Below are 26,234 nucleotides of genomic sequence, written 5' to 3'. Positions count from 1 at the left end.
CCCACCACATCACATGAAGAGAACCTTTCAGAAGTTGGAAAGCATGGAGGTTGCCATTGGTCCTTTACTGGTCTTCATCTTCACCCTGGGCTGTGTGAGTGCACAGGACAGGTAAATGTCCTTATGTTATCTCTTTGCAGTCTATTGTGCATGGCTTGTATTCACACACTTGAGCATTGTTGTGTTGGAGGACATGTTCAGATTAGTGCATGCAGGGAGTCTGGGATAAATACATGATTTCACATTTGAATTATTTAGCCTCATATTGTTTTCCTGTTGGGCTAGTCACTATTTACATGCATTTTAATACGTCTCTAGTTCAAGCAAAAACCATTGAAGCTGTAGTTATGTCTGTCTTTGATTATGGATATGTTCTACTTCACTATCCATATTGAAGTCTCTAGAAGCAGTCTACCACAGTGCTTTATGCTTCACTATAGGCTTTTACACTCGTCTCGGCTGGCCTTCTCTCGCCGTTTGTAGAAAACAGCATTGTGTTTTATTCATAAGGCCCTGTGCGGCAAGCTCCCATTGTATTTTTAAAGCCAGAAACTATAGGGGTCACAGACGAACAATACACTTGACACTCCACAAATGAACAAAGAAGGAAACCTGCCTTCATTCAGAAAAATGGAATAAACTCCAGAACTCTCTGAAACTGGATGAACTGGTCTCTATAGAGACATGTAGGGTATTACTTGAGGATTCTGAAATGTTGTAATTTCTTTCTTTTTTTTCATTGACATTTTGGAAAATCTTTGTAAATATGTAGCCTACTTGAATAAAATGTTCTAGGATTATTTTTTGCAGCACGACACCAACAAAAATCTGTCCGCGGCACAAAAGTGGGTCCCGGCCCACTGCGAAACTAATCTGTTTCTGTCCAAACGTACAGATTCTTTATCTCAGCTCCCAATGTGTTTCACCTGGGGGTCAAAGAGAAGGTCTTTGTCCAGATGGGAGGGTCCCTCCTGGACAGAGCGGTCACCCTCTACCTGGAGGCAGAGATGGATGGAAGACGGATGTCTGACAGAGTGACCACCTCCTGTTCTAAGGATGGGGAGATCAAGACAGTGGAGCTCATGGTATCAGAGACCACCCACAATACATCATATGGACACAAGCACGCACGCACACACTTGCAAAATTGCATATTGGATCCTACTTAAATCATTCAAGCAAAACTTCTTGTTGTCATCATTGTTTCTCATGATTGTCATTCATTATATGTATGAAGTGTGTAAATCAGTCAGCTCACACAGTATATGGAGCTTGGTGACATAAATGTGAGGGCCAAGTAGCGGCCCGAACTCTAGATGTGAGGGCTGCATCGGCCCAAACCTCTAGTATATCTTAACTGTGAGCTTACAGATCGGCTATTTTCGAACAATTTTGAAAATGCCTGTTATGACATGTCCAGAATTGGGACGCTCATACACATTGAATGGTTGAATTGACGGTTGAATTAAGAGCAGACCCAGTGTCCCTACATGGCTCAAAAAAACAGTTAACGCACCGACCACATAACCACTTGTTTGGGGTTCGATTCCCATCTCTGTGTTGGATGTGTTGTTCCCATGTTTCTTTTCCCTCCCTCCTCCAGTCGCGGTGCCTTGTCCTTTTCAAAGTATCTACAGAAAGGTAATGTCTCGTCTGTATAGATAGACAGGGAGCAGATGTCAGAACTGGCCCCCTTCAGAGGAACCCCTCCCTACCTCATGCTGGTGGCAGAGAGTAATTCCTTCCCTGAGACCAACGGGAGACGAGTCAAACAAACCAGGGTGTTAGTGTCCAAACACAGGGGATACATCTTCATCCAGACCGACCAGCCCATCTACACACCCATACAGAAAGGTAAGGAAATAGAATGAAAAATGACGTAAGATGGCACAACCTCAAAACCAGTGTCAAACTGACTATTGGAAAAGGTTCCCCTATAGAGGGTCATTTGTACAGTATGATAGGATAGATAAGGGAGCTTGTATTCTAATGTATGTTGCTGTTAGGACAGTGTTTTGTATTCTAATGTATTTTTAACGTATTAATCTGTCAACTGTGAGAGGACCTCAATAGCAATAAGTCTCAGGACTTTCTCGAGTAATCCTCAAAATGCTGTACCATTGTGATTTCAAATAAATCCAATCAAATCAAAGGTTTGATCAATAAATATATACAGTAGGCCTACAGTACATGAGTAACAAAATCCCACGTTGATCTTTGTCATTTATACTACTATAGTTATTGTGACACTGGCTCAGGAGGTAGAGCGGGCGATTGGGAATTGCATGGTTCCCGGTGCGCCGTGGGTTCGTGTCGAAGTGTCCTTGAGCAAGACACTTACTGCTCAGTGCTCCCGATGAGCAGGTTGGTGCCTTGCATGGTTGCCTCTGCCACTGGTGTGTGAATGGCTTAATGCACATAAATGCACCGTTTACCGTTTTCTATTTATAATAGTAAGGTACAGGATATTCACTCTGGACCACACAATGAGACCACACCAGGAATCCTTCCACTTCTCTATAATAGTGAGTACAGTACATTTGTGCACTCTTTGGTTCACAGTTGTGATACTTTCAGTAAAGTTGCGCTGATCTGACATTTCTCCCAGAATGCGGCTGGAAACAGAATAATGGAGACCAATAAGCTAGCTAAAGGAGGGATACTGAGTGACTCGTTCAACATCCCTGATGTGTCAGAGTATGTTGATTATAACTGCTCTGATCGCAGGCCACATTTTACGTTACAACACGACCGCATTGATCGTCATTTCTGCGTGACACAGTAATACAATGATATCAATGATGTATGGTTTGTTGTACAGAATGGGCACATGGAAGATCCAGGCTCACTATAGAGACGATGATTCGAAAGCAAACATTGCAACAAGAGAGTTCAAGGTCCAGAAGTTTGGTGAGTATAGACAGATTTGGTATCATCTTCAGTGGCAGACATGCACATTACACTTTGGTATCAACATGCACGCACGCACGCGCACACACATACACACGCAAGCACACACACACACACACACACACACACACACACACACACACACGCACACACAGTGAACACATACTGTAGGTAACATTGCTCAATGTTTTGTCATTTCACGTCAGTGATGCCAAGTTTCGAGGTGAACATCCATTCAGAGCAGAGCTATGTGCTCCTGAACGCAGAGTGTCTGGATTTCACCATCACAGCCCTGTAAGCACTGGATTTATTACATCCCTGACTACTCTCCAATGTGCAAATCACTTCTCCCGGGTGGGAAATATGACTGACTAGAAAAAATGCCCCTTGGGGCACCGGTCTCCACCAGGGCAGGTCAGGTTGTGGCCTCCTAGTGGCACTATAATAGGTGAATATGAAAAGGGTGACATTTCTTTCTTATGCCTTGGATGGCAATTGGATGATTTGAGGCATTTCGTTCCAAAAATGTGTTTTGCAAAAATCCACCTATTGGTGGTGCTATAACAGGCCAATGTGAAAAAGGTGGATATATTCCTAAATTGCACGCTGTGTTAGTGTGTTCATGATTTGAGGCTTTTTGTTCAAAACGGGCCAATCCTGCAAATTTTGAAAGCCAATATTAGCCAATCAGGATGGAATATGAAATATCGGACAGATCTGTCTTGAGCACATGACTATTTAAGTTAAAATATGGAGATAAGAGGTTTCTGCCCGACAGTGACGATAAGTAGGAAATAGGAATGTGCAGCCAGATTAACTGTTGCCAGTGTGGACAGTGTTTAATAACATGTTTACCTCCAGGTACTCGTACGGTAAGAAGGTGAAAGGAGCCTACCATATCCGTGTTGGAGTGATAATACCAGGCTCTGATGAAGGACCAAAAGTAAAGCCTGTCTTCATCAGAGGACTGGAGATGGCTGGCTCAGTGAGGAAAACTAAACTATAAACACAAATAAATATCTACACACTGAAATCTCCTGTTGGTTTATGAATTAGTCTGAGTCATGTTTATTATCATTCACACTGTATACATCTGCATGTATTGGAAACACGCATAATCACGTGTAATGGGTAATGAATGGAACTGTTTTTCTAGAGACTCTTAATCTTACAATCTTGATAGCCTGTGTTCAAGTGACTCCTCAATGTACTTCATTTTAAAACGTTTTTTACAGATCCAGAAAGGTGAAGCGAGATACAATCTATCGACTGCTAAACTGAACGAGCATCTACAGAGACAAGTGAAAAAGGAACTGTCTGACCTGGAGCAGAGCGGAGCACAGCTTTTCATGGCCGTGTCTGTCACTGATATCTATAGTAAGGCCCCAGGGCACGGCACGGCACGGCACAGCACAGCACAGCACAGCACAGCACAGCACAACACAACACAACACAACACGGCTTCATACACACTCATAAAGAACAACTGTTCTGTGCTCTGCCTGTGTTTCATGGCCGCCCCAATGCTTTTCCAATGGAAGTCACGTGGTTTATTGACCAAACACTTGTGTTTGATGCGGGGGAGGGGGGGCAATCAAACACAAGTGTTTGGTCAAACCACGTGACTTCCATTGGAAAAGCATTGAAAGGCGGCCATGAAACACGGACAGCACAGAGCATGTTCGTGTATACAAGGCCGGCCACAGCACAGCACACTGTCACTGATATCTACAGTAAGGCCCCAGGGCCGGCCACAGCACAGCACACTGTCACTGATATCTACAGTAAGGCCCCAGGGCACGACACAGCACAGCACAGCACAGCACAGCACAATATATTTTGGTGTAGATTCCAACCTGGAGTCCGAGCCTCATAACATTCCTTATCTAAATCTACATATCTGAATCTACACTGTCAAATCCTTTTCATTTCATAGCTGACAGTTCGCACAGAACCATGGAGCATATTCATAATGTAAATGTTTCTGCATTATTTCCACAGGTGGCGAACTACAAGAAGCAGACATTTCCCTCCCTGTCGTCTCACACCGCTACACCATTGATCTGTCTCGAACCCGCTCCCACTTCATTCCTGGCGTCCCGCTAGATGTGGTGGTAGGCATGACAAGTCAAAACAAACTGATGGGCTGGTGTGGTTGGCTATAAGACTTCCATTCACCACAGGGAATGTTTCTGTGTTTTGTGTCAATATGGTAATATTGTCGACAGGTGGTGGTGCGTCTCCCAAATGGTTCCCCAGCAGCTGGAGTGACAGTGCTGACAACATCTGGGGAGATGGCTCGTCAAGCAGAAACAAACCAGCGGGGGGCAGTGTTTTCCACCTTTAATCTCCAAAGTCCCACTGTTGCTGTTGCTGTTGAAGTCAGTGCAGTCAGTTATTACACAATGCTTTTAAACTCTATGCTTTATTTACTGCTGACAGTTTTGCTTAAGTGGCCTTTTTGATTCTCTCACTTTCTTCGTTTTATAATTACATTTGTTTTATTTCCCCGCTGTTTCTATAGGTCACAGTAGATGGTCAGCAGGAGAGGAAAGTCATCGGACGAGCCCCTTCACAAAGCAACAGTTACTTGTACCTGAGCATCAGCAACAACCTCCACTCTGTGGGCCAAGAGCTCAGTGTTACGTTCCAAGTTATTAACGGGCAGCCACATGATAAAACTCTATACTACATGGTAAGGCTGGTTAAAGGTACAGGGTAAAACTAACAAGGTTAAAACAACGTTTTTGTGCGAAGGTTAAAGTGCTTCTGGTTGCAGACTAATCATCGCTAGTATAGAGGGTTTGTTTGTAAAATACATGTTCAGGTGCGTTCTAAAATGTCATCGGAGAGAAAACCATCAGCTCCATTTTTACATAGTGTTCAAGTTCCAATTTTGTCTGCTCATATCTTAGAGTAAGGCCTCGTGTGTGTGTGTGTGTGTGTGTGTGTGTGTGTGTGTGTGTGTGTGTGTGTGTGTGTGTGTGTGTGTGTGTGTGTGTGTGTGTGTGTGTGTGTGTGTCTGTGTGTGTCTGTGTGTTGCAGGTCATTAGCCGAGGGGTGCTCGTTAAACATGGCTCCCTGTCATCCGGACTGGCATCAAAAGAGCAGTTGCGGATCACAGCCGATATGACCCCATCCTTCCGTCTGATTGGCTACTACTATCACTCCAACGGTGACGTCATTGCTGACTCTGTGTGGGTGGATGTCAAGGATGAATGTGAGGGAAAGCTCAAGGTGAGAAGACTAGTTAAAGGACGGCTTCACCCATTTTCAACCTATGTAATTGGTCCTCACTAAAGCTCATGATAAAATGGTAAAAACAAATTATCTCTGTGTGTCATGGGAGGGCTGTGGACACTTCAGCTACCCACCTACCAGTGCCACCATTGTTAGGCAGGTTTTCTTTTTAAAACAAGATAAAAAAATGCTTCCGCGCTTCAATACCATGCTAACTCTCCAAGAATATAAAGCCTGCCGTTTCAATTAGCTTCAATTCCCCAATGACAATGTCTACAGCCCTTCTCTGAGACACAGACCAAAGCACCCAAATTGGTATCATAAGTATAATGGGCATATACAAGTCATTTTGTTTGGGTGAACTACTCTTTTAAGTCCAAAATCTGGGTACTTCTTCCAACACTGGAAAAAGAAGATTTTGGGACTAATTGGAAAAGATTATGATCACTGTCAACAGTGGTCATCTGGATAAACACTCTGTATGCTTTTCCTGAAATGTAATGGTTTTGGTCTCTGTATACTGTATGCCTGTCTGTCTGTGTGTACGTCCGGGCTCTGGACAGGGCCCTGCCCAGTGTCCATATATGGAGCTGGCCTGTTCTGACATCAAAACACTCCATATATAGGCATGCCTGACACAGAACTCCATATAGGGACACAGAGAGAAATAGAGAAATGTTCATACAGTACAGTATGGTAATAAAAGGGACACATGGGTGGAATGGGTACTCTGACACGGGTACAACAGGTATTGCATAGCCGGGATCTCCAACTTCCATCGGTACTGACTCTGTGCTCTACATCCAGGCACCTGTCTAGTACTAAATTAAAGATGTCAACAAGTGACTACGGTAAACTTAGCTGTGTTTGTTGGTGCAGTTGTTATTTTAGATAACTGCATTTGTATGCATGTGCATGGAGGTTACAAGCGTTCAGGAACTTCACGTGGACATGTGGGTGTTATGCACACATTGATCATTATCAATGTGTGCATAACACCCACATGTCAAATGTATATTTTCATTGTCATTTTGATTTAATTCAGTGCTTGCACTCAAATTACATGCAGGTCACTTCAAGTCAACATACATTTGAACCTGGGAAAATGTTAAAACTAAAGATCGACTTAGAAGGACAGAGGGCCAAAGTAGCCTTGCTGGCTGTGGACAAGGCCATGTATGCTCTCAAAGCCAACAACAAGCTCACCGCCAAACAGGTAAGCTATGGTGTCAAGTTCACTTCCAAGTTCACTTAATGGCTAATCATGAAAGGCTCAGTGTATGCAGGTTGTTATTCCAACCAAACATCAGGTGACAAATATCCCATGTTTAACGTTTCCACCTATTTAAAAAAAAACATACAAGCTCGCAACCCTTCAAATCGATTGCAGCTTGTTGTGAGCTAGTAGACTGGCAATTTTCACTATGAAATATAGCTTGAATTCATAACGCATTTGTGTAAGCTTGGATCCTGGGGAGAGACCACATTTATCCTTTTGCTGTAATATTACACAATTAGCCATGTCAATATGGCTGCCTGAAAAAGTTCAGTTAGCAAAAATAGTGTTCAGCTTGAATAAAAGTCTGCATATTACCCTACCATGGCACAGACCTGATTTGAACTACACTGACACTGCACGCACGTGCGCACATGTGTGCGTGTGTGTTCTTTGACTCTTGTGTGTCCAGGTGTTTTCCTCTATGATGTCTTATGACCTGGGCTGCTCATATAGCGGAGGATCAGACCTCGTTTCAACATTAAACGATGCAGGCCTCGCATTTCTCTCTCCATCTGCATCTGTGTCACAGCAGTCAGTAATGAGAAAGGGTACGGGTTGTATAATTCTCTGCATTATGTTTCACATTAGTATTGTTCACTTAAAGCTGCTAAAACTATGTGGGCCCTTCCAATGAACAAGGAGAATTGTGATAACAAGCCGCTGTGTTCCAAAACAATTCAAAAACAAAATTGGCTATATAACCAGTTTCAGTTTATAGTTTAGATATTTGTCTGATATTATGTTTCAGCAATCAGTTATATAGTTATTTTAGTTGAGACATTTGGCTCAACTAAAAGAACAGAGCGAGGGAGAATGAGTGAATAAATAGGGATTTAAGTGTCTCGTTCAAGGACATTGGCTAGGGAGGCTAGGTATATTCAAACAGTAGGCTATTTATGTAAGCATGCAGGAATGTCGGTATGTTCCCACAAAATTAGACCAATCACATCTCCTTCTGCCATATGCATCGCACCAAAGTAAAACTTTTTTCATGGCAACGGAAAGCTATATGATACATAAATAGTCCATGATAATCTATGCGTGTAAAAAAAAAAAAAAACCCTCGGAAATCTCCTTTTTTTAACTCATTTGTACGTATAGGGGAAGAATTTACCATTACCATATGATGTCTTTCCCAGGGTTTGGTTGTGAATCACGCCCTACACGGAATAGGCGCTCATTGGACCTACGACAAGCATTTCAAAACTTAAGTAAGTAATGCTCTGTTTGTCTTTGTGAAGCAATAGGTTCCGCTGTGGTTCATAATGTGAAAACTGAGAACACAACAAACTAAATGTCGATGATAATAGGCAAGCACCAATATGAGCAGTAACAGAGTTGCAATGTTGCAATGCTGATGGAGAACATTTTGTCATACAACAAAGTGTCCTGCAACAAAGAATGAACTAGCCATTAAGTTAGATCATACCATGGCTGGGGCAACCCGATAGAGGACGTGTACCTCATGGGCTTTAAAATACCTGACAGCGAGTCCCCAGTTCAATTCCGGGATAAATTGGAAACATGTGTTCCATATTATTGACTCCATGTGTGACTGGTGTATGTACATGAGGTTCAAAATATAGAGCTACAGTACACGGCCCACCATCGATCCGACCCTTATGTCTGAGCCATAGTGCCAGGGCCTTTGTCAGAGTACCCATTGTACCCGTCTGTCTGTGTCCCTTTTGTGCCAATGTCTTTTCTGAGGTCCTCCTAACAATATCCATAGACCATTCTGCTTACTGTTTGAGGTTGCTCCACAAGACCTTCACATAACTCGGAATGTTAAAATATACACCGGCTTGAACAAAACAATAAATAAAACAAAATGTATCGCCAATATATGTTTCTCCCATGTGTTCACTACTACAGAGTCAAACTACACTGATGAGACGTTACAAAAGTGCTGTTCCAGCGGTCTCGAACGCATTCCCATGAAACGAACGTGCGAAGAAAGAGCACAGAGAGTTTCTCAGCTCAACACAGACGCAGACGCCTGCACCGAAGCCTTCCTTGAATGCTGCCGCCAAGGAGAAAAGCTGAGAGAGAGGAGAAGGGAAGAGGTCGCTCAGAGAGATTTTTCAAGAAGTGAGAATGATTTGTCATATCACAGACGTTCCTTTTTACTTTTTGTACTTTAGAGCTCAACTTGATAATGAAATGGAATTTAATCACAGACCAATATCTCTTTGTCCCTTAGCTGCAAGTGAATCGGACATTGAAACATTCTTTGACGAAAACACTGAAAACATTCGGCGATATTTCCCTCCAAGCTTTGCATTTACAGAATTTGATGTAAACGGTGAGACAAGGTAGGATGACACTTTAAGTTACAAAACATAAGCAAAATGATATGAATACAGCAGTTTGTTAGTTGTAATATGAGTGACGTTGGGATTCAACAAGCTTCATTACTTTCACAGTTATGCACCCACAGTAGCACTGCTTCTTAAAAGAGTTTTAGTTTTAGTAAAGCAGTGCAGCAAAGGTCTAAAATATCAAGTAATTCACAATTGATACCAGAATCACTATTTACACAAGAAACTAATTACATTCTTTTTAGTCGCTCTTGGAACTTGCCTGACTCCATCACCACATGGGAGATACAAGCTGTCAGTCTGTCTGCAACTCATGGTAACCATGAATTCCCCTTTATCATCATCAGTTGGATCTTTGAATCTTGAAATGATTCCGAGAAATTCACTGAATGATTCACCCCTGCATCTCTTCAGGTTTTTGCGTAGCCGAACCCTACGAGTTCAAGGTTTTTAAGAAGATATTCGTGTCGCTGAGACTGCCTTATTCAGTGAGACGATACGAGCAGATCGCCATCGAGCCCGTCATCTACAACTACGGTGACGAGGATGTGCAGGTACTAAATGCCAACGTAGATGGAGAACAGTGTCTCTCTAACCTTTTCATTTCAACCACCCACAGTATTATAGGGAATATAGGCCACAGACCCTCATAACTCAGAGAGTGTATACTCTCAGAGTTACAGAACTCTATGGGTCCATTTTGGTTCCTAACCCCCAAGAACAGCTCTTTTTGTTAGCAGACTCACTGTACTATACAGTGTAGGTCAAGGTCATAATCAATAGCATACAGTATACTATATTCAATATCCAGACTCACCATGTTTTTTTTTTAACTTCAGGATTGTTTAATTTATTTCTTGACCACAAGGTTGTAGAGACCACAAGGTTACAATGTAGTTCAAATTACATTAGCTATAGGCTCATTGTTGAACATTGGGCGAGGCACAACATGCAGCACAAGACAGGTCCCGATGGAGGCAGATCATCGAAGTGTTACAAGTATGTCCCAAATAAGAAGAGGATTAAGAAATGCTAAATGACTGAACTGTAAATGACTCTAAAATACTTGCCTTTCTTTGTAGATAGCGGTGCACATGGCCCAAACCCCAGGTCTCTGCTCTCCAGGCTCGGCCACCTCTACAAGTTTTGTTAACGTCACAGTGCAGAATCAGTCCTCCCAGCTGGTCTCTTTCTCCGCTGTCCCTATGGAAACAGGGGAGATACCCATCAGAATACAGCTCTACAGTATATCAGATGAGTGGGGCCTAGATGCTGTTGAAAAGATGTTGTCGGTTTCGGTAAGTAGCTCGCACGTTCCTCAATTCATTGTTACGATAAAAGTAAAGGGGTGTAGTGGAAGGGGCGCTCCCCCACTTAAGAAATATATTTTAGGGGGGCACGGTGGCACAGTCGGTAGTGTTGTCGCCTCACAGATAGAAGGTCCTGGGTTCGATTCCCGCTGTGGGCGCTGGTGGGGGTGCTCTCTCCCCCACGTCATCAGTGCCCATACCCGAGGCGGGTTGGCGAAAGGGCCTTTCTGTTCTCCCTGTGTCCCCTAGGGTAGGTACCCTCACAAAAAACATGCAGTAATCCTGGTCACTAAACTACCTCCCCCTGGCCAGCGGCACAAATCCAAACAAGAGTACACGACAAAGTCCATACAAACATGACAAATTAGTCCGACCACAGCAAACAAAGGGAGAGAAGGCACAATGACTATCCAATAAGCAGGGAGAAAGTATATAAAACAAGATAAAACATACATAAACTAGAAAAAGTGCCCCTCAGGGCACAGGTCTCCACCAGGCCAGGACGTGTTGTGGCCTCCTGGTGGCGCTATAATAGGCCAATGTGAAAAGGGTGCCATTTGTTCTTACACCATTGATGACGGCAGTTGGATGATTTGAGGCATTTTGTTCCAAAAATCCACCTGTTGGTGGCGCTATAACAGGCCAATGTGAAAAGGGTGAGATATATTCCTCAGCCTAGTAGGAAAGTCTGAAAGATTTCACGTAAATTGCACGCTGAGTTAATGATTTGAGGCATTTTGTTTCAAAAGGGCCAATCCTGCAAACTTTGAAAGCCAATGTTAGCCAATTAGGATGGAATATATATATATATGGACTATAGAGATATAGACAACAAAGGAAAATAATGGAAATACAGATACTGTGGGTATAGCTAGAGTGATGAACACACCGGGTAGATGAAAGACAATCTGGCAGAGAACAGAGGGAAATGGGCTGGTAATGTACAGACAGTATATACTGTCTGTACATTGTATATACAAGATGTAATGATAACATATCTAGTGGCATGTGGGTCTTCGTCATCGTCAATCGTCCCATACACGCTGGCCCGACTGCATCAGATATCAGAATAATAATATGTGAAATTCTTCTATCCAATGAGATGTTTTTGTCCGTTTTTGAAGTACGAACCACAGGCTAGAAATTTGATTGATTAACCATTCAAATACAACACAACGACGAAAAGACCAATTCAACACTTTTCTCTTATGTTTTAGACAGAGGGAATAGTGGAGAGAGAGGAAGTTGGAGCTAAAACGGTAAAACTGGATGGTGAGATGTTGAAATTTGTTTGTCAGTTTATATGTATACGCACAATGTGTACATGTGAACATATATTTGTACGTAACGTAATGAACTCATCTTTAATAGTGTCATTCATCTCTCCCAACAATTGAACAGTGCACTTCAATCACCTGCCCACAATCTCTTTCTTTCCATCGTTTTGGCAGGGAAGAGCAGGTCTTCCATCATTACCATAGATGGAAGTCTGCCACATGAAACTGTCCCTGACTCCTCCTCCAACATCTTCATCAAGATGGAAGGTGTGTAGATTATCTTTACTCTCCATTTACCAAAAACACAGCATGTATACTTTTGTGTCCCTATTCTTGGCATGTCATAACAGGCAAACTGTCTGAGAGAATAGCAGAACATTCAGCAAGAATAGGCCAACATTCTGTGAAAATAGCAGATCTACGAGCTCACAGTGTTGAGCTTGCCTTGTAGTAGATCATATTTGACTCGTACATCGGAGTATACAGCATACTGTCTAAGTGGTTATGGTTGAGGAGTTAAATCACTGAGGTAGAAATTGACCGTAACTGTAGTGTATGCTTCTATGTCCAATCAGGGACAGGGGATGGCTTTGGTGAGGCTACAGCCCGGACCCTCCTCTCACCTGAGGGTGTTACTGGTCTGCTCAGGTTGCCTTTTGGTTGTGCAGAGCAGACCATGAAGATGTTGGCCCCTACGGCCATAGCCCTCCGCTACCTTGATGCTGGTCAACTTTGGCATCAGCTGCCTCCGGGCACCAGAGACAAGGCCTTTCACACTGCAGAGCAAGGTGAGCGTTTGGGGAGACACGTTTCATGGGATTGTTTTAAAGTGTTATGTGGGGAAATCACACAATTACAATTCTCTTCCTCAGGCTATATGAGAATTTTAACTTTCAAAAAAGGAGATGGATCTTATGGAGCATGGGTTACGAGGCCGTCAAGTTATTGGTGAGTAAGGTTGCTCAAAGTAGCTAAGTGGCTTTCAAGGTGGGGTCCCCCAGGGGTCCTTGAGGGGTTCTAAAGGGGTTCCCAGGCAAATTAGTTAATATTCTATCACAATCAGTTCATCCACTATAAATATATTTACAGGCTGCTGTGTTTTCGGATCCGTGAATTCCGGGTGCGCCTTTTTTTCTCTGTTTTTCCAAAAGTTTGCAGTTTGCAAACTCACTATACTTTGACTGTTATAAAATAAGAGATCTTCAATAGGTTAATATATATTTTTTAACATTTAAAACATTCTTCGAATTTGTTTTAATATGGAGGCCCAATACATTTGGGGGTCCTTGACTGTTTGAGTACCACTGTTAAGGTCTTTGTAGACGGGACGCGTTTTTCTGAAAACCGCTGCTGAAAAAATCTGCAGCAGTGTGCAGGGACCCTTATGCTCTTTTCTCTACAAAATCTAAACCCAATCTCCCCATTTCCTTTCTCCCCCCTCCTCTTCTTTGCATTTGCATGCGTCCTCAGGCTCACAGGCCTTGTAGTTAAAGTTCTCTCCATGGTGGCAGAGCGCCAGACAGTGAAGGTAGCGCAGGGGAGGAGGACTTGGTTTGTGTCTCCAGAGGAGATCACTCTCTCTGCCGGGTACCTGGTCTCTGTGCAGAGAGAAGACGGCTCCTTCAGCGACCCACATCCCGTCGTGCACAGAGAGATGCAGGTAACAGAAACATACTGGACATGTGTGGTGCGATCAAGAAACATACAGATGCCAGTGTGATGGAGGTGACATGACCCAATCTCCCTGTTGTTTTTTACTGTAGGGAGGCATGGGAGGCAAAGAGCAAGAAGCATCCATGACTGCTTTCATAACTATTGCACTGAAACGGTCCCTGGAATCCATACATTCATACAATTCATCGGCGGAAGAGAGAAAACGTGTGGTGAGCTCGAACACCTCCATGAACATGATGCCGGCAGTAATGATGCTTTTGTTAGTAGTTTTCTAATACTAAATTATATGAAGTCTACAAAAAGTACATACATAATAACTACATTTTACATCTGTTGTCTCCCTCTCCTGATGGAGAGAGGTAACTGCAACAATGTCCAAACTACAATAAAGATGTACTCAGGCACATCTAGGGCTCCATTTTCGTTCGATCTTTCTAAATACACAGTTTTTGGGGTGAGCATAAGGAGGGATGAGGTAGCCTGACTAGTCTGTGCCTGAACATCTCCATTGAGGCGCACGCCGCGCACCGCTCTACCAAACTAATTTGTCATTACGGGTGGTTTTAAATTCCACTGTCGCTTTTCCAAATGTATGTGACCAAAATAGCAAGTATGGGGAAAGCGTGCCAACACGCCCTTGACCACACCTCTAGGCGCAAATACCGATAGCAGTAAATAGATAACGGTTGACCATGGACCAAAATACCATTAAGGGACATAGCAAGCTCCTATACCCCTATAGTGTCCAATCTGGTTAATAGTTTTTTAATCATGGTTGGTGAGGGGTACGTTAATAGTTTTTGGATTAAGGTCGGTGAGGGGTACGTTAATAGTTTTTGGATCAAGGTTGGTGAGGGGTACGTTAATAGTTTTTGGATTAAGGCTGGTGAGGGGTACGTTAATAGTTTTTGGATCAAGGCTGGTGAGGTGTGCATTATAAAGACTGGATTAAGGTTGGTGAGGGATGCGTTGCTCCCTGCTTGCGGTTATGTTTAGGTTAGAGTTAGAGATAGGGTAGTAGCAGGGTAAAACGAGCACGCCTCCTTGTTCTATTGCGGCAGGATCCATAAACACGCGGTGGTACCATCTGCTTCAAATGTCTTTATTGACATCGTCGACCAATACAGTACGTATGTGTCCTACCAGACACCAGGGTCAAATTGTCTTAATGCAAGAGTAGGGAGACCACCTTCAACCGCACATGTACTATTTATATTGTTTACAATACTTACCATATAGGTTAAAATAGTCCTGGATTGTGGCTAAAAGTCATTTGTTTATGCTGTTTTTCATTAGGAGAATAGCATCTCTCGGTCGACGGCGTACCTCCTAAAACACATGGATGGACTGCAGAGGCCCTATGCTGTTGCCCTCACAGCCTACTGCCTGTCTCTCTGCCTGCCACACACAGACAGAGATGCTGCAATCGCCTGGAAGAAACTCCAGGCATTGGCCACAGAACCAGGCACGTCCCATCTGCAGTAAACAAACCCACACCTTAATTAGCCACTTATAGACGGAAAAAAGCAGTCCAAGTACAGTTGTACGTTTTACTGAGAATAGAGGATTTAAGTGGTTAAACTCTATCCTGTTAATGTTCACTCGGAGCTGATGGAAGGCATGGCGCTCCACCTCAGCAATCCATCTCCCAGGGGTCTAGCCTCTAGCGCATTGTAAAGGGGACAGACTCCCGCGTGTTACCGGCTGATACCAACAATAAGCCACTCCCGACCTACTGTTTTAATGTGACATCCGTTTTTACAACGGTGACCAGGCGTCCCGGTTTTGCAAGCTGGGTGTACAGTGTGACGTTACGGTTTTCAACATTCAATAACAAAACATCCTGGTTTACACCCACAATTGAAACAACATTTGATTTTAGCAGATCTATGATCTCTTAACTCGCAATGCAAAATAATAATAATGCATAATAAATAACAAAAAATCATCCTAGTTTTTGTCCGTTTGCCCTCACCAGATAAAGATGGTTGTAGGTCATGGGCAGCCAGTGCTGCAGCGCTGAATGAGGAGGGGGCCCGCACGCCGTCCGCCGAGGCCGTGTCTGTGGAGACCACAGCCTACGCCCTCCTCACAGCAGTGGCACGCCAAGACACCGCATGGGCAAAGAGCGCCGCCTGCTGGCTGACTTCACAGGAGAACTACGGGGGAGGCTTCAAATCAACTCAGGTCATTTGAATGCCAGACTGAATGAAAGTGGCAGAGCCAGTACAGTGAGCTGTAAATTGGGGCAACAAGTCATTTTCTATGAATTATTGCTATGATCTGTAGTAGGTCAGGATACCAATTTTATCCAATCAGGAGAGTGAGCAACAGGATAAAGGATAAACAAATGAAATTGGAAGTGATGACACATAATGGGCAGACTCAATTGGAACTAGAACAGTGAAGCGGATAAATGAGTAGTCTCTCCTGATTCGCTCAAACTGGCTACCTGCTTGAAAAAACTAATTTGGAACTATAGACAGCTTTAAAGTGTAAGGCTCGAGTCACTCGACTCGTCTTGAGAGCAGAAATATGATCAAATTTGCCCCAGTAAATCCACAGACGCTGAACAACATTGCACACATTCCCATGTATCACTAACATGCTTATAGTTACTGTAGCGTAATGCTTTATGCACAGTTCTGCTTTTCTGTACAAACAATGCCATGGATATTTAATTAATGATATGGGGAAGGGCAGAGCTGTAGACTTGATTTGAATAATAATGAGTTGGATGCGATGCGACGTGCAAAAGTTGTGATGTGTGACTTGGCTTTTCTTGAAATGGGACTTGAAACTGAAACTCAGATTTGTCTAAAATGACCTGTAAATGTGAGAATTTAGCCTATTTGGACTCACACAGAGCTCAGAGACTTAAATCAACTATGTACATATTCATTTTATGTATTACCTTGTGTTGTCCTTGCTTACTGCAAGTCACTGTGGATTAATAGCGTCTGCTAAATGCCAAAATATGTACTTTCAAAACAACTGTCTTGGTTCACACAGAGCTTAAAGTTCTCAGTCCTGGGGACGGATTTCAGTCCTGAGGATTTCATAGGGGTCATTTAATGAGATCAGTGCAGATGTGCAAAAAATAATTTTCAGTCTTGGGATTTGTTTTGGCTTTAAGCCCTGGGTTCAAAGGGCTATGTGTTATAACTGCACAAATACTGTGTTTAGGATACCATCATAGCCTTGGAGGCCCTCTCAGAGTATGATCTGTCCAGAACCACCTCCCCAGAACCCACCAACGTGGACATACTGTTCTCTGTCCCGGGAAAAAGTACAGTTGTGGAGCTGGCACTGAGGAATAACAACGATAAGGTGGAAACAGAACTGAAGGTGACACCTATAGCAGTCCTGTCCCATCCTGTTCACCTACACTGCCATCACTTTTTGTGTTTTTAAAATACTTTGTCTACCTCTTGATTTGCATTCAATCTTTTTCTCTTGGTCTATCCTTAGAAACTAATGGGGAACCAGATAACTATGCAGCTAACAGGAGTGGGGGAAACCAAGATAAGGGTGAGTGAGGGTTGATTAACTGCCATGTCTGTGCAACTCTTTGTCATGTATCATGGAAATCAGAGTGTAAGCAGGTCTTCATTCAAATCCAATCACTTTCAGTTATTATGTATTGTAGTTGCATGCAGAAGTTATTGAAAGTGCCTGTCATAGATTAACAATGAATAAGCCGTCTTTCTGGCAGGTTGTAAAGGTCTACCATTTAATGGAACCCAAGAAGTGTGAACTCCTTTTAATCCAAGTCAAGGTGGAGGGAAAAGTGCTGTATAGTGGTGAGTACACGGGTTAGGGCATTTATTTGATCTCATTTTTTCAAAATGAGTCAAATTAAACAAATTAGCTGCAGTTACATCAGCTTTTTTAGCCCATATTTTGTGACACTGATGGTGCCATTGCCTTTTGGTTTCAACACATTTGCATATAAAACAATCAATATTTAAACAAGAAACATGAAAATTATGCAGGCAAGATAATCATTGTAAGACCCCTGACTGGTTTATTCTCACCAGCTAAGATCGAGGAGAACTACGACTACTACGATGATGGAGACTATCAGAGTGATGGAGGTGTTGTGGGAGAGGAGCCTGTCCCACAATCAGCCATCGAGTGGTTCGACGCTCGGACCAGACGCAGGAGAGACACACAGCACAGCCTCAGTTCACTCAATGCTGTGGACTATGAAGTGTGCATCAGGTCAGTTAACCACTAAAAACATGGCAGCACCCGTATCGTGGGGAAAGCTGATAGCCGATCGACAAGGTCACAATGTTAAAAGCCGGTCAACAAGCTCACAACGCAGCTAAATCTTTCCGCACAATAACAGAAAACGGAGAAGACACTAGCATAGAACTCCCAGGGACTCCGCTCAACCTTTTGGGTTTAGGTGGCTAAACACAGAGCCTCATCGCAGCCTCCATGAGTGCACGCACCCTCGCCTTGCACCCCGCCACACACACATACACACACACCGTCTGTCTGTCGTTCTGACATAAATTCAATCTATGTGACTATATCATAAATGAACGTTTGTGCAGGAGTTAAGCCATCTATATTGACGTCTGACCGTGTTTCCGGAGCTAATCTCACAAACTGATCAGCAGATTTCTTCAGTACTAGGCCACAGACAGAAGTACCTCCACAATGTATGTTCAGTCTGTCTTTAGTGCCCTGCCTGCACTATCAACATGTCTGTCTGTCTGTCTGTCTGTCTGTCTGTCCAGTCATAGTCCGAGTAGAAACCTCACAGGAATGGCCATCGCAGATATCAGACTGCTAAGTGGCTTTGAGGCCCTAACCACAGATCTGGAAAAGGTGAGTCACCATCATCCTCTTCATTGCTATTAGGGTTCTCCTTGATCAAGGAACCAGGACTTGGACTCCCCCATGCTGAACTCTTGTCTCCTGTGCTTCCACAGCTGAAAGATACACCAGAACAATACATTTCACATTATGAAGTCATCCAGGGAAGAGTGGTGCTCTACTTTAATGAGGTAAGATAATGTACAAATTATATGAATGCTATTGTGCAAATTTTATTTTATTTTACTATGTTGCTTAATAGCCTACATTTTTGCTAAATTATTTTATGTACTGCCACTGGCCAATAGACACTGGCCCAGTGTCATTGGAAATTAACAAAAAAGTATATTGTCTCTGTCGGGTCATATGTCCAAAACTGTTTTTTTCAGGAAGCAAAAGCATCAAAAGTAGCAGATCTGCAAGCTCAACATGCGGCGTGAGCTTGTATATCTGCCACTTTTGACTGCCATCAAGTAGGGCGTTAATTTATAAAAAGCACAAAAACAAAAGAAGTAAAAACGAAAATGGAGATAGGAGATTTCTGTCCGACAGCAACAAAATTGTGCTATTTTTACTTCCATGCTAGCTCATGAGCCCCAGAGAATGCATCACATTTGGGGCAGTACAGCATGTTCCTGTTGGTCTTCTACAGCCTGCCTCAGCCTCAGTCTATGACTACTATGAGCCAGGTAAGCACTGCTGGAAAGTAACACTTAGTAAAGTAAAGTAATGTACTTTTTTTTCCTCCCTCTTTTTTACTTTACTGGAATGTTTGTATTTATTTATTTGTAGCCTACTCCACTACAATTCTTTCAACACTATATATTCTTTCAAGTTACAGGACCTAGCCAGAGTATTTCTACATTGTGGTATTGATAATTTAGCTTAAGTAAATTAAATTGAGTACTTCTTCCACCACTGCAGGTAAGCAGTATGCTTGTTTTGTTTTTACTGTTCTAATCTAATATGTTCTGAATATATAAGTCACTGGCTGGCCTTATACTGTATCTCCATAATTCATCCTTTTACTTATTTATTCATTTCTTCACAAATTAATGCCCTACTGGCCTACTTTATACTTTGTTGTATGACAACTTAAGTGTCATGCTAAAGCAAAGAAAATAGCCAAATTACAAGCTCACAATTTGCATCGCGATGTGATGCCTGGATGTACTAATATAGCAAAAAGAAATTGGTTGAAAAAAACGTAAGATAAATGTGCCTGTATGGCAAATCCAATATATAGGGATGCCAATTTGAAAGAGGGTTTTTATGTAATGCTATTTAACCAGTGCAAAGTATTAACCAGAGCTTGTGACTAAAAATACTATACATTGAATTGACTGGAACACAAGGTTTCCACCTGACAGCAACGGTAGACTGTATGTTCTGTCTCTGTGAAATCACCTTTAAGGGACTGGGTCATCTGTGTTTCATTTAGCAGGGACTACACTGCGTCTCTGTGTTTTCCTTCCTCCACAGACAGAAAGTGCACTGTGTTCTACTCTGCCCCCCACAGAAGCAAGATGGTCTCCAAACTTTGTTCAGGGGATGTGTGCCAATGTGCAGAAAGTAGGCCTTTTTATTCCAACCTCTATCCTCAGACACGCACACGCATGCACATGAATGCACTCGTCACGTTAACTTGCCGCAGAACGTTCTATAAGTCCATGAGACCAGAGAGGACATCTTTGCAGTTTTAAGACTGGCTTGTTCTCACAGGGGAAGTGATCATACACTGCAAAGAAACTTTATATTGGCATGAGAAAACGTACGTTTACATTGCCAAAGCAAGTGTAAAAATATAATAACAATTTAAGAAAATGGGGATACAGGATACAGTTGGAGTGGGTAGCATTGTGTTTACCATATGTCAGTTGTCACATTGCGTTGTATACAGCGTATAAAGCTTTTTGAAACAAATACCTGTAATCTTTTGCATTCACTTTTGGGACAATTAGCAGCATTTTTCTCAAAACTATTAAAATAGTATACAAAAAAACATGTCATATTTAAAATATGTTTAAAGGTGGCAGCTCATCTTTTGCGCTGCCATCTTTTGCGCCCCAACAGTAGTAGTTTGTCATTGCCACATATTTGACTGTCCCACATCCACTCCCGATAAGATCCCAGATGAAGATAGAGTTCACATCCGGGCCTTTGAACTGTACTTGAGTGTACTGTATAGGGATAAAATAAAACGGCTGAATCCGGACAGTACTGTCATCAGTACAGCGACTGATGACATTTCATAGGTTCACGAGAACACAAGTAGGCCTACAAATCATATTCATTGAGAGATGCCCTTAGTGTAATAGCATGCATAACACAGGGTTTGCAGTTTTTCTTTCACACATTCATACATTCTTTTCCTTTCTCGAGGACCCTGCCATAAGGAGAGGAGTACATTTCGAGCACAAAGAAAGGACCGCCAGCAACATGCTTGTTACTTCCCTACAGTGGATTATGGTAAGTACAGCAAGGAAGGGTCCAAATAAAAGCCCTAAACGATACATAACAAAAATGATAGTCATTATAAATATTCTTTGTGTGTTTGTTTGTTTCAGGATTCATGGTTGAGGTCATCAATGTCTCTGTGAAGAGCAACTTTGAGCTTTACACCGCCAGAGTGCTGGAGGTGCTCAGGGCAAGTAAGTCATACTAATAATTTCCCAGTTTGATATGTATTATGTCAGGATTCTCATTTCAAACCAGTTCAGAGTGTCTTCACTGAAAATTAATTGATTGTCCTGAACTGAGAACCGTTTCACGGAAGGTATTGTGCAACCACCAAGGTTCATTTGGTGGTTCTTCTGGTGGAAAAGGGGCCCGATAATGTACAAAAAGGAACCACTTGTCCATTTGGTTCAATTTGTACAGACCGGTAACTTCTCAAGGACCTCTGGGAGTCCCCGGACACAAATACTATGTCTATTTGGAAATACAGACTGAATTCCCACTCTATAGCCGTTTGCATCTAGAATGGTCGTTGAGTTACTGACAATTGTCTTCCTTGAAACATCGAGATTCAACTACATATTGTTGCTGTTGGGCACAAACATCATTGTGCCGAATATTTAAACTTTATATAAACTTTAAACTAATTTAAACTCTTTTTCATCAATTAAAGCCCTACCTGATCACACGAAAGCATCAAAAAGTAGCAGATCTGCAAGCTAGAGCGTTTGAGCTTGTACATCTGCTACTTGTGCTTGTTTTTTTATTTGAATCCTGAAACGTAACAGTTTTGGACATAATATGAGGTTGCCACCACGACAGTGTGATATTAGTCTGGCTTATTAACCAGGCTAACGACATCTATGTTGTGCATAAACGTACAAGGCCATCATCGCTTTTTGTGAATTACAGACGAAGACGTGCTGGTGAAGGTGAGCGACACTCGCGTGTTCGCCAAAAGGCTTCAGTGTAAAGGGAAGCTGGTCACAGGCAAACAATATCTCATCATGGGCAAGGATGGCAAAACCACAGACTCCAACGGAAAGTAAGTGTCATCAACGGTCACGGTTGTCTTTTTTGGGTGGGGGTTAATTTGTCACATGCAATGCATCATGCAGACAACACAATGGCATCCTCTGGTGGTGTTCACACGAGTGTTTTTAATTGAACTATGAGAACTACAAATGGATAGGCTACATTAACAATGTCTGCCTATAATATAAAAAGCTAAATATATGAATACTGTATAACTGGATTATGTAGGCTATTTAGCTTATGTTCATATTCTATATTGCTCTCTCTCTGCTCTCTCTAGGATGCAGTATCTGTTGGAATCTAACACTTGGATTGAACAGAAGCCTGGAGCAACAGTATGTACAAAGACCTCAAACAATCGTTACTGCAAATGGTTTGACGACTTTGTGTCAGAGTACCAAACAGACGGCTGCAAACAGTGAACGTTCTCCCATGCTTTGGTAGAACATCATCTTCCAGAAACGCTTAGCGCCACATCCATGGTAATGGCTTTAAACTTGCAAATGCCACTGCTGCCGAGATACAGTATAGTCTGGCAGAAACCTCATATCTCCAAATTATAACTGCTTCTGTTGTTTTGATTTTTTTGTAAAATGAACGCCCTACTTACATCACAAGCGCGATTTGCTGCCACTGGCTGAAACAAGACGCTGCCACTGGCTGAAACATTACTACGTGTACTATAGGCACTGTGGAGCTGCATTTTATATTCAAAACACATTTCCGTGCTGATGAATAAAACGAATAATGGAAAGAAAGCCATCTTGTCAAACTCAGTGGTGTTGCTAATGTACATGTCCAAGCGGTACACACAATAATCACTGTGATCTGACATATACTGTATATGTCAGATCACATATCATATACAACACACGACATATTTGAAATGGAACAGAAACCGTAGCCCACTTTTACACAAATCACTCGCTCCTGGCTATGCTCAAGAACAGGCCAGCTAGCTTAGCGCTGCATACTGTATGTGCATCAGCATTCAGCACAGCAACAGGGCAGCTAGCAAGAGAACATCCACAAACATGGTGTCTTTCTTTGATGTCCAGCCATGCGGAGAGTTGAGATCCAGTTGGCTTTTTTACTGGTGTGATTTAGCTTTCCTACCAAAATGTGTTTATTTTTTATGTTGGGATTTTTTTTCCTGTTGCTGGCAGTGAAGGATATGAGAGAGGCCTCTGTGCTGAAACCACCCCCCCCCCCACACACACACCCCACCCCCCCCAGCTGCGAGATGAGGACGAGTGGTGGTGGAGGCCGGTGTGCAGGATCAGTGTAGCCAGATTTTGCGAGAGAAGTAAGGAACCATGGGTTCTATATGAGAACAAGCCCAAAAGAAGAGTCTGCATTATAGCACTTTTAAACCTATCAGCTACTTATGCAACGTGTTGTGAGCTTGTAGATCAGCTATTTTCCAAGAAAATCTTGGGAAGAAGTGAAACATTCCTGGCACAAAATGTCCTTGACATGCAATTGTTTGAGAGCTACTGATTTAAACAACATTTGGAAATGAACCCAAATAACAAACTACACTTGCACAACAAGCCACCACCTGCAACGACGACCAATATGTACAAGCGACATGGCAAAACTGGTGCCGTTACACATGAAGCTCTCCCTAAGAGCCTGGCCTGAGATGAGATGCTTCTAGGTGGAGTTACATAGTGACAGGAAGAGGTGGAGTTACATAGTGACAGGAAGAGGTGGAGTTACAGAGTGACAGGAAGAGGTGGAGTTACACAGAGTGACAGGTGGCCTCATAGACAGGAAGAGGTGGAGTTACACAGAGTGACAGGTGACCTCATAGACAGGAAGAGGTGGAGTTACACAGAGTGACAGGTGGCCTCGTAGAGACAGGAAGAGGAGTTATAGAGTGACAGGTGGCCTCAGAGTAGTCTCGCGTTACCAGACAACTATTCCACAGTCTCCGAATGCTATATAGAGTCTGGACCTATAGCCCCCATGAGCTGAGAAACGGAAGCTGCCATTTCCGTTCACGAAAAAAAAAAAGTATTTCCTTTTCTGCTCAGCAACAATTATGCTTAAATGTTTTCTATTTATATTACGATAAATGTGCGCGACTGTAAAGACGAAACGGAAGTGGCGAGGAGGCTCCACCTCGTAGCGACAGGAAGAGGTGGAGTTTATACAGAGTGATAGGTGGCCTCGTAGCGACTGGAAGAGAAAGTATATCGTCACTGTCGGCCAGAAACCTCTTATATCCATATATCCATAAATGTAACCTTGTGCTTTTCATAAATTAATGCCCTACTTGATCATACTACGTCACACTGACTCACACAAAAGCATCAAAAGTCATCTACAAGCTCTCAAAACGTGCCGCATTTCAAGCTTGTAGATCTGCTACTTTTGCTACTTTTTTTATTTGAATCCTGAAATGTAACAGTTTCGGACATGAGTTTCCACCCGACAAGAGATGAAATGCTAGGCTACTTACTTTCTCAACATAGTGGACCCTTACATTTGGTTCCGTTTGTACACTGTCTTCATAGTTAACAGTCCCAGGGATTAAAAAAATAAATAGACAAAGAAAAAATAAATTGCATCAAATAGGGGTCTGTGGCCTAATGCATACCAAAGTGGGGGTACTTGAAATGAAAAGGGTTGACAATCACTGCTTTAATAGATAGCCAAGCACCAAGATATATATACAGTACTATGTATACAGTATAGGTAACCCTAAAGACAGTCATTATAATGAGAAGGAGGCAACGTGAGGTTGGGGGAGCAGTGGGCGAGGGGCCGAACGGAGTGGAACAGGCCGGGGCTTATGTGGGTGTATTATTCTAATCTGTGAAGCCAAGTCCAACGTAAGCAACGAGGAGGAGCGACCGTCACTTTAATCACAGGCTCGCTCAAAGCCTGCACTGTTTCAGCCTTTACCATTAGACTTCTCATTAAATTTGAATCAATAAAGGGGGCAGGCCTTCAACGTCACACTTCTCAGCCCAGGAGACCTTAGCCGACACCGTCAGCGCGTCACAAGTTCTTCACTTCTTTTATCCCTGTGTGTGTGTGTGTGTGTGTGTGTGTGTGTGTGTGTGTGTGTGTGTGTGTAATTGTGTATGTATGTGTGTGTGCATGTGCATGTGTATGTGTGTGTGCGTGTGCATGTAAGCAGCAGTAAGCGGTGCTTGTAAATGGTCTCCTATTGTGCTTATACACGAATGAGGCAATATGGACTGCAAATCTTCTCACCGTTGTGATTCTTTATAAATGACTACATTTCTATTTCCACCCCAATGCCCAATAATAATGGCGCTGCATGTCATGGTATTGGTAATGCAAACTCGTATATCCTTTGAGAAATTTATGAAGGAACGCAAAATGCGAATATCCAGGGAATACAATTCTCAGCAAAGTTCAAATCATTCTTCAGTAGAGCTTCTATGAATTGGGGCTAATACGAGACGTGCGTGTCTGCGTGACCGACCGCGGTTAAATCTGTGTGCCCGTATAACATTCTGTAATGTGACCGACGAAGGTTTGACACCCGCCATTTTTCCCCAAAGGCCAAGGCAGGGTCAGTGGTGTGATGTTGGTCGTCCGTTTGTGGGGTATAGAGGGGGAGGGGAGAGGGCGGAGCTGCTCCTCGAGGCCGCCACCAGATGTCGGCGCTAACAAGATGGGACCACCCACTCTGAAGTATGCAGCGGAGTGACAAGTGCTCTTTGTGCCGTTTCATCTCAGCGTAAAGTGTACTTGGCACGTCGCTCGCATCACACGCCCAGCGGGATGCACTACCTTATCATGCCTGCAGGGGACATGATAGGACACATTGTTTTCCAGTATTTTTCCACTTTCTAGCACGGGTCACAAAGTTTACAGGGGGGCAGCTTCTGTCAACAGCCGCATGGCTGGAAATCAAACG

The 26,234-nt window shown here is 42.9% G+C and overlaps 1 protein-coding gene across 1 annotated transcript; it reads left to right on the top strand.

Annotated features, from left to right (window-relative positions):
- Window positions 1-23,028, top strand: c4b (complement C4B (Chido/Rodgers blood group)). Its single transcript, XM_080768300.1, has 41 exons — window positions 1-111; window positions 896-1,085; window positions 1,662-1,854; window positions 2,455-2,525; window positions 2,609-2,697; window positions 2,822-2,910; window positions 3,117-3,204; window positions 3,772-3,895; window positions 4,146-4,287; window positions 4,912-5,024; window positions 5,139-5,291; window positions 5,435-5,605; window positions 5,956-6,147; window positions 7,220-7,366; window positions 7,839-7,977; window positions 8,569-8,640; window positions 9,305-9,520; window positions 9,633-9,744; window positions 9,996-10,066; window positions 10,165-10,304; window positions 10,833-11,048; window positions 12,278-12,332; window positions 12,512-12,604; window positions 12,913-13,125; window positions 13,210-13,285; window positions 13,808-13,997; window positions 14,101-14,220; window positions 15,308-15,476; window positions 15,990-16,198; window positions 17,198-17,359; window positions 17,483-17,542; window positions 17,727-17,814; window positions 18,052-18,235; window positions 18,763-18,853; window positions 18,958-19,032; window positions 19,428-19,530; window positions 20,324-20,413; window positions 21,224-21,310; window positions 21,409-21,492; window positions 22,211-22,343; window positions 22,614-23,028. The coding sequence occupies exons 1-41, from the start codon at window positions 14-16 to the stop codon at window positions 22,753-22,755; spliced, it is 5,250 nt and encodes a 1,749-aa protein (XP_080624426.1). The 5' UTR covers window positions 1-13; the 3' UTR covers window positions 22,756-23,028.
- Window positions 23,029-26,234: the final 3,206 nt, after the last annotated feature.

The sequence above is a fragment of the Protomyctophum bolini genome, assembly GCF_963924005.1.
Source record: "Protomyctophum bolini genome assembly, chromosome: 7".
In the NCBI taxonomy this organism is placed as follows: domain Eukaryota; kingdom Metazoa; phylum Chordata; class Actinopteri; order Myctophiformes; family Myctophidae; genus Protomyctophum; species Protomyctophum bolini.
The sequence above is the reverse complement of the archived record's forward strand: the minus strand, read 5'-3'. Positions and strand labels throughout refer to the sequence as shown.

What these genes read in the sequence shown, in the direction of transcription:
- c4b (XM_080768300.1), top strand. Translation starts at nt 14, where the DNA reads ATGAAGAGAACCTTTCAGAAGTTGGAAAGCATGGAGGTTGCCATTGGT. An exon ending in TCAGAGAGATTTTTCAAGAA is followed by an intron (nt 9,521 to 9,632) that starts GTGAGAATGATT and finishes TTTGTCCCTTAG; the next exon opens with CTGCAAGTGAATCGGACATT. An exon ending in CATCTTCATCAAGATGGAAG is followed by an intron (nt 12,605 to 12,912) that starts GTGTGTAGATTA and finishes ATGTCCAATCAG; the next exon opens with GGACAGGGGATGGCTTTGGT.